Source organism: Lineus longissimus, chromosome 1 (assembly GCF_910592395.1).
Source record: "Lineus longissimus chromosome 1, tnLinLong1.2, whole genome shotgun sequence".
Classification (NCBI taxonomy): domain Eukaryota; kingdom Metazoa; phylum Nemertea; class Pilidiophora; order Heteronemertea; family Lineidae; genus Lineus; species Lineus longissimus.
This window is the reverse complement of record NC_088308.1, coordinates 240,424-249,441: the sequence shown is the minus strand read 5'-3', so window position 1 is coordinate 249,441 and position 9,018 is coordinate 240,424. Positions and strand designations below refer to the sequence as shown.

Sequence of the window (9,018 nt, the reverse complement as noted above, 5' to 3'; positions counted from 1 at the left end):
TTCAAGTTTGTTTCATTTGTGGCGAATGTCTGGAGGAAACTCCTTTCGAACAATGGCCATTCTCAGGTTCAAATGGCCAGTCACACTTACCCTGGCAAAGGTACAAGGAAACCTGGCTATTTGTCTTTCAAAGGATGGATTAATCACAGGTGGCAAGGGACGCCTGAGTGTATCCAACATGAAGTTTGCGTTCAGAGTTCTATAACAACTGAGAATGGTCCATTACCCTTTAAGCTCGTATTAGTTCTATAGAAATGAAGATACAACCTTTAGTCCAAACATTCTGTTTCAAGACAGAACGCTTGTATCAGGAGTTGATGGAAAACAAGGAAGCACAAATATCCTGTGGCAGTGTTAGTGACGGCTTAGTGCAGTGTCCTTGATGAAAAGAACAAACCATCAGGATTCTTGGTCGTCTGCCGTATGAACAAAGACAAAAAACTAGAATCAATTGAATGATTTGGTTTTATTTCTCCAGAGACATGACAATGAAGATTATTAACAGCAGTGGATAATCATATACAAATTAAACTCATCCCTTTAGGATAAATCAGAAATGGTTAAGGCAGCAATTGGTATAAAAGATGAGAAATGACAGCTGTTATAAATACAGCATACTGATGCGGTTTCGACAGTAAGATTTCAGCACCAACCACGTCTGGCCGCAACCATAGTAATATCTGAAGGTCAAAGAACCTATGAAATGCAAAGACAGCTATTGACAAACATCGTCATGGCGACACACCAGTTTAATAGCTAGATGACGGACTAGACACAATTGTAAAGAATCGACAATGTGTGACGATGACATCAAATTGATGTCATCTTTGTGGCAAGTGTAAACAATCAAAATGAGAAAAGACAACTACCAGGAAGACTATTATTTGCATCTCAAGTTAGCAGGAATTTGCCAGTTTTATCACAATTTCTGCTTTGGGCAAATCAAAAAGTTCATGAACATTAATCTCTTATTATCACAACAAAATGTTGGAATCACTTGATTCAGATGGACTTTCTGATGTATCTACAATGTAACTGACATACCGCTCTCAAATATTGACACAGACACAATGGCCATGGTAGGTCACCTGTACATTGCCATACATAACATCATAACATGTACAATGCCCGTTGACCTCAAAACACAATCATATTTCATAAAGGTTCTTAAAGGATTACAACAGAGTAATTTCAGCCAAAGAGGGAGCATGGCTGATTGGTCAATAATAGTTAACTGACTAGTAAATTTGCTGAACAGTAGTTGAGTTGGCCATATCTGTGCCATTAGCACATCCCCATGCAGTGAAATACAAATATGATTTTATTAAGTGGATGACGAGAACTCCAATGTGATGTCCTATGCAATCCTCTCTGATGCAGTTTCATGCCACTTTAATTCTCTGTCTTCTCCTCGATTTGTTTCATCATGTCCAACATGGGTTTATAAACTGGGTCCACAGCATTCATAGCCCAGATAAAGTCTAAATGCTCGAATATCGGTATTTCAACAGCCTTTATGAGTTTTTTGAGTTTTGGGATGAGCTCTGCCACATCTCCTTTATCTGCTAGCTTATCTTTGTCTCCGTAGAATAACGCTACTGGAATGTTGACATTCTCTGGGTGGTACTCAGGTGGAGTGTCCTGAAAAAGTAATGAGTCCCTTTATATACACAGAGAGAAAGGTTCCAAATGCCAGCACATCAATCATATGAAAGATATTATGGCATGCAATAACTCCCCCATCCAAAATATGTAAGATCTATTTTACTGTATCCTGCAGCCACAGTAGTCTATTGATATCCTACAGCCACACCCACTGACCCAGTCCTTTCTGATGTTTAGTTAGATCCCATGAGCACACTCGCCTGTGTGTTGTAGGGTCCCAACTCTTGTTTGGTGTTGTCAACCTACCTGCTTATAATGTTTCTCATTCTCTGACTTGGAGCCATAATTATACATTTGGAATTTCTTTGAGTTGATCAGCTGGAAAAGAATGAAGTTATACTAGAGTCGATTCTGACCTAGCTCAGCTGAAGATTTTATTGAAATCCCAGTTTAACATTGACTAGGTATGGAAGTGAATTATAACTGTTATGTTTCAAGGAAGGATATCAGACCAGATGTACATATTTTCAACCTTGGCAGTGAGCATGTGTAGAGAAACCCAACATGCGATTACAACACAAAAGGCAAAATAATAATTTCGTACAATGCCTGATGACCATTTTCATGAAGTTAAGTTCCGTGTTAGTCGCTTACCTGAGCAAAATGAATCATATTCCGGGACGATGTACCGGCTGGGATGTAGTCCAGATAAAATGGAATTCGAGTCTGAAAAACAATAAGAAATACCTTCCTTTCATGCTCAAGATAGACAATGATGACATGTGATCCCTGCCAAACCTATTCTAGTGGCTTAGAGTCTTGACTAGAGGTCCCAGGTTCAACCCCCACAATCACCCGAAGATTCTAGGCAGGTCTCTTTGTGGAAGCCTTTCCCCACCCAGGTGTTGGGTACTGGTCAGAAATGCTCAGGTTGTACCACTGATTGAGCAATTCATATCAGAACTAATAAATGTTTCAGGATAGGCAGATGATAACCTACATTACAGTTTGAACTATTGGTATTGATAGAGACAAACTATTGTTACCTCATTTAAGTTTGCAAAGTCTGTGCCACATATCATGAACAGGAAGTTAGTACACAGAACCTCCGGCAGAGAGCCATCACAGGCATATTTGGCAATCCAGTCCATGAGAGCGTTCCTCGGCAAGAATTCACCTCGGCCAAATAGTTCAAAAAGGAACTGGAAACATGCAAGGTAGAGGCTATGAGAACATGTCTTGTTAAATCATAGAGACAATCTTTGAGACAATGACAAGATCTGAAACAGAACCATTCGTAGGCCAGTGGCTGTCTCCCCTGTTGTGTGTATGAAGAGAAACCACTACGTGAATACAAAAGTGCATGTCCACTGTCTTTGCATCAGCGGTAATCGGTAAGCTGTCACAAGCACTGTACCACTTTACCTGAATGATCAGTGGCTTTGAACAGGTTCCAGGAAGCAAATATGACTGAGGAAAAGGTATGTAAACTACGGCTAGGCCTGCCACAACACTAACAACCCTCACAATCCATTGTTGTCTCTTGAAGAGTATGACAATCTGCTATCAAGGTTATGCTGGCTTAATGAAAGCATGAATGAGGGAACATCAACATAGTATATGTACTTACTCCCAATTCATTAGCGAATGGTGCCAGAATCTTCAACGGGCTGGTGATGTGGTTGATTGTCGTGACAGGTCCCATGGCATAGAAAGCCTTCACCTGATTGGCTAACGTCTGGTTTTGACTGAAGCCAGCGAAGCCCATCATGGTCCCCTCGGAGTAGCCCACGTATGAGATCTTGGACTCGTTTGTGACACTTATGACCTTATTGACAAAAGCTGGCAGATCCTGCAGGGCCATTTCATCAAAACTGGAGGAAGAAATACAAATGTCTGGCTACATAATAATGTTTGCATGACTGGTAAATCGACAAATTCAGAAAGGTCACTGATCATTCACAACATGTGGGACAGGGATAGCGCTCTTAGGCACAAGACGCTCTCATGAATAATCACAGGTCAACCTATCAGCAATGACCTGAAAATGTCTTATAATTCATCCCAACCTATCTACAGTTCATTTGTTGGTCTGCACAGTTTTCCATCCCGCATGTCACAAGCAAATGGTGACAACTCTTTTTCTGCCATACAAAGACCTCACTCAATCCATCAGGGTTTGTGTGTGTCTTGGGGACCTCACATGTACAGTTAAGCCAAAACTGAACAGGAAGATTTGTACTGCTCCAATCAGGGCAGAGACATACAGCGTGTTCCTTGTCCTCTAGCTTGTCTGAGATGTCCAAGAAGTGACTTCGGTGAGAATGTTCTACTTACAGCACGTCCCAAACAAAAGCGGACAACAACCTCACCTGAAGTCCCAGAATACTTCTTGGTCAGGTTTCAACTTGACATGTCGCCTCGAGTAAGTGTTTCCACGGCAGTTCCCCAGCCACACATCGTAACCATTATCAGCCAAGATGAAACCAAGACTCTGATTGGGCGCATTACTCACAAAGTCGGTTGCTAACCCGAGAAGTCCATGAACAACTAGCACCGCCGGCTTCGGCCCTGAAAGAAATCAATTATCAGACAGTTGGCACACTACTTGAATTGTTGTTGGGCATGTTGACGTCTAAGGCTTCTAAGGCTTGGACACCCTGGTACCAGTTTTCAAAGTGGAAGAGGTACTGAGAGTTAACAACATGACAAGTCGGAGTCTACTTTTAGATTCTGGGATAGGGCCTGACTCCAAGTCGGAGTCTACTTTTAGATTCTGGGATAGGGCCTGACTCCAAGTCGGAGTCTACTTTTAGATTCTGGGATAGGGCCTGACTCCAAGTCGGAGTCTACTTTTAGATTCTGGGATAGGGCCTGACTCCAAGTCAGAGTCTACTTTTAGATTCTGGGATAGGGCCTGACTCCAAGTCGGAGTCTACTTTTAGATTCTGGGATAGGGCCTGACTCCAAGGCGTACCACTCTGCTGAACACGAAGTGTCATCCTTATGGGCTGATGACTTGTAATTCAATTTTATCAACAGTTTAAATGATGACATCCAAAACTGGTCAACTGGGTCAATTACCATTTTGAAGAACTTGGCGTGTGACGGTCCTTCAGGATTTAGAACAATTTGGCACGTGCTCGATTCTGATAACAGAGATACTGTGTCCATGTATTAATGCCAGTTGAGGGGCCTGTACGAGGCACGTGTAGGTTAAACATCCAACAACTGGCTTAAACCCATCAGCACAGTGTTATAAAATCACAACCCAAGCTAGATATGGACACAATCTCCTTTTTTTCTAACAATGTGTACCTACCATCAGTCTTCTGGCGGCCATGAGGTATCCTCTGCATGGCTAAGATGTAGCCATCGGTGGTGGTGGTCTCATACTCTTCAATGGGGTAGCCATAACCAGTAATGATCGCCGACTGTAAGAGATGAAATAACTCCATAAGAAAATCTGGCAAGCAGCATGTTTAGAATGTTCAGTTAGTTTGAAAAAAGAATTGATAATACTGGTAAGAGCTTCATGTCAGTTTTTGAAAATATTAATCTGATTCAGATGTATAAAGTATAAAGAGTGAAGACATCACGACTACTGCACTTACAATATTGGGTATGCTTCTTGACACACTGGCTTCCTTCACTCCAAGTCTATCAGCAGAATTAAGATTTAAATAGTCCAGAATATCCTCAACACTACTTGGCATGAACTTCAGCGCAGATGGTGCTACCGTTCCAATGAGCACCAGAGCAACCATCCATTTCAACATCATTCTCAAGCCGTCACCGATCATTGACTGAACTAGGATGTGGAGAAAGTCTTGCTTTGATTGTAGTCTTGAATAAGGAACAAGGAAGACAGTTCAAGTCATGTACAAACTTTGGACTTTTCACATTATCTTTTGGGTCATCACGTGTCTTGTGTTCATGATATCTTCTTGAAGGCACTTCAAAATCAAAGACTTGAGATAAGATGTATCGCATGACTGGGGACCCCTGTCTAGTAGAGAAACCTACAAAGTATGTGAAAAAGGTAATTTATGTAATGATAGGACTTGTAAGACAAAACTAATTGGTATTATATCTTTAATTGAATCATTGTTTATGTCTCCATCCAAAATATGGTCCAAGGCACAACATCCGACTAATCAGACAGAAGCTTGTCTCAGACATGTCAAACACGTCAAACATGTCAAAGAGAAATGTCAGGGGGAATCTCTGTCAATTATTGGAGAACCTTGCGATATCTCCTTAAACTCTCCATAAGCTCTCCTGCTCTGAGACACTGACTTCACTATTTGTTTTGCACAAAATGTGCAGGGATGGCTACTGGCACAGTGCCAGGCAACACCATTTCAGGAAGACTGATAGGTTATCAACACAAACACAAATAGTGGTGGGGACACCACCAGAAGGATTATTGATTGAATATTGTAGTTTAGTGAGTTCCTGTACATAGGGCTAACCATGTTGCATGAGCAAGTGTTTGCAAAGATTCTACCAGCTGACTGTAGCACCCTCTATACAGGATCCAATCCTGCATTTTCTCCTGCTCCTATTCCTTCCACTAAAACGGAAACTGGATAAATAATAAATCAAAAATTTTGTAAACAATGTGCCAGTCATGCAGATTAGGTTAAATTTTACTTGTTAAACAAACATAAAATGAAAGTTAAAGCAAAGCTTGTGACTAAAACATTGATCTCCACAGGCCCTTGTAGGCTAGTTTTGGATCATGTGTTGTTGTTATCAGAGGAAGCAATCATTGTTTTAGAACCCACACTTACGTACAACTGTTTTTAGCAACATTGATGTTTGTGAAAATGAATAAAAATTACAATATATTTATGTATTATTTGCCAATAAATTTTTTGTGTCAATTCATTAGTACTTTTGAATTTCAATCTTATTACAAGTTATTACTACTAATACTAGAGTATGATAAATAATGAATGCTCTTTAAACCAATTTGTGCGTTAACTTTTACATGATAGTATCCACATATAACGCCTAAGATACTTTAACCTGATCTTAGGACGTCTTAATTGAGGACCAGAAAGCCGAGAGAATCGGGAATGCGATCAATTCCTTGGGTGATGGTGGGCTGGTCACTCTTCACTCAACGATTGGAGATGAGAAACAAGTTGTCACAATTCCGTTGGCGTCATATCATATGCAATTTGAATTGCACTTGCAGCGGACGTCGCGGTTGAACGTAAGTTGTGTACCGGTGCTACGGAATATGCTGCATGACACAAGGGCCTTAACATCACAGTAGAAAAGAATCATATTGAATTTGGCTAAACCACAGGGCTCAACCAGGCCTCTGAATCTGATATCATGATGGGGGGCGGGCGAGGGGGTTGGTCCAGCAGCGGCTGGCAGCGGACATTTGTCTTGACTCTTGCTTAGCGCTGCTACAGCTTAAAGTGCTATGGTACAGTCTAGAAGCAGTGTCATCATTGGCGAAATGGACCAAAGTTTGTGAGGGGCTGAGTTTCGTCCAAAAATAGATCTGTTTACACACTACGGCAATGGCGTATTGCAGGTACACGTCAACGGGTCATTGATTGTCGGACGTCAGTTCGCCAAGAAAACCAAAGGAATCGAAGGATTCATTGAACTCATCAACACATCATTAGTTTTCAGTGAAGTGCAACTGTATTCCTAGGTAAATCACTTTGGTATAGGCCTATAGAGAGTAAGATTACAATTAACTCACGTTAAAGTTTGAGTTCCGGGGAGGTAGCGTTGTCAGTGCGTTGGTTTAGGGGCGCAATAACCTGGCTTATAGCGAGCAATAAGTACACTAAGATTTCAGTGATTAACATAATAGTTGCAAGTATTTGGCATTTTAGACTCATATTTCGTGCTATAATAACTACGTTGTAAACATAATGCTCAAAATTGATTCATGAAAAAGTTGTTAGGGCAATATCAAGCAAGCAGTAATGGAAAAAAGTGTAATTCCATTAACTGAATATTGTTTTTAGACACTATAACATTTTAGGCCTACTTTTCCGTAAACCACGAGAACAATGTATGTGAAAAAAACAACACATATAAGTGAGGCGCCGAGTATACAGTAATTGTAAGGTAAAGAAAAGCTCGGTCTCTAAAGTCTGGAGGTCCGGAGTCCGTAAACGTGACGGTCACGAGAGTGGCTTGTCCTTACGGATAGATCGAGAGGGCGGTTTGGGGTTCCGCCGACGGTGCTCGCATGCATTGGTCATATCCCCGAAACCTTTACAACGCGAACAAAGCTGGTGGCATCAATGACGGTATAGGAATTGACGGTGAGGTAACAAAAAATCTCGTGGCATCCAATGACGGTATAGGAATTGACGGTGAAGGATCTCGTGGCATATCGGATGCGCATCCGAAGACGGTAAGGGAATTGACGGTGAAGGATCTCGTGGCATATCGGATGCGCATCCGATGACGGTAAAGGATCTCGTGGCATATCGGATGCGCATCCGAAGACGGTAAGGGAATTGACGGTGAAGGATCTCGTGGCATATCGGATGCGCATCCGATGACGGTAAAGAAATTGACGGTGAAGGATTTCGTGGCATATCGGATGCGCATCCGAAGACGGTAAGGGAAATTGACGGTAAAGGATCTCGTGGCATATCGGATGCGCATCCGATGACGGTAAGGGAATTGACGGTGAAGGATCTCGTGGCATATCGGATGCGCATCCGATGACGGTTTTATATACATATATATATATTATATAAATTTTAGTTTTACACTATTATGTAAGTGCAAGCTCTAGTGAGCTCACACAACTGTTTGACAGTCCTGGCTCCTCCATCGTGCTGACAACATGATGAGAGAGATGAGACAGTCACAGCCAGGCAAAAAAAGTCTTGGCTGCTCTGCCAAGTTGTCAACATGGTGAGAGAGATGAGGAAGTCACAGCCAGGCCGAATCAGTCCTGGCTGCTCCATCGCGTTGACAACATGATGCGAGTGATGAGACAGTCACAGCCAGGCCGCATCAATCTTCGCCGCACTGCCTAGTTGTTAATAAGGCGAGAGAGATGAGACAGTCAGAGCCAGGCCGAATCAGCTCTGGCTGCTCCACCGTGTTGACAACATGATGAGAGTGATGAGACAGTCACAGCCAGGCCGCATCAATCTTCGCCGCACTGCCTAGTTGTTAATATGGCGAGAGAGATGAGACAATCACAGCCAGGCCAAATCAGTCTCGGCTGCTCTGCCAAGTTGTCTACATGGTGAGAGAGATGAGGAAGTCACAGCCAGGCCGAATCAGTCCTGGCTGCTCCACCGTGTTGACAACATGATGAGAGAGATGAGGAAGTCACAACCAGGCCGAATCAGTCCTGGCTGCTTCACCGTGTTGACAACATGATGAGAGTGATGAGACAGTCACAGCCAG

At 42.3% G+C, this 9,018-nt stretch overlaps 1 protein-coding gene across 1 annotated transcript; it reads right to left on the bottom strand.

Moving 5' to 3' along the window:
- Positions 1-447: 447 nt before the first annotated feature.
- LOC135483138 (gastric triacylglycerol lipase-like) lies at positions 448-7,421 on the bottom strand. Its single transcript, XM_064763710.1, has 9 exons — positions 7,337-7,421; positions 5,220-5,627; positions 4,928-5,039; positions 3,978-4,176; positions 3,236-3,479; positions 2,652-2,807; positions 2,260-2,331; positions 1,912-1,983; positions 448-1,641 (listed from the first exon to the last, which is right to left on the bottom strand). The coding sequence occupies exons 2-9, from the start codon at positions 5,406-5,408 to the stop codon at positions 1,393-1,395; spliced, it is 1,293 nt and encodes a 430-aa protein (XP_064619780.1). The 5' UTR covers positions 5,409-5,627; positions 7,337-7,421; the 3' UTR covers positions 448-1,392.
- Between the last annotated feature and the right edge of the window lie 1,597 nt (positions 7,422-9,018).

Bases quoted from the DNA above. Each gene is read 5' to 3' on its own strand.
- LOC135483138 (XM_064763710.1), bottom strand. From the start codon at position 5,408: ATGATCGGTGACGGCTTGAGAATGATGTTGAAATGGATGGTTGCTCTG. The intron at 4,177-4,927 runs GTAGGTACACAT...GATTTCTTTCAG, and splicing joins TGGCCGCCAGAAGACTGATG to GGCCGAAGCCGGCGGTGCTA. The intron at 3,480-3,977 runs GTGAGGTTGTTG...TTCTTCCTCCAG, and splicing joins GAAGTATTCTGGGACTTCAG to TTTTGATGAAATGGCCCTGC.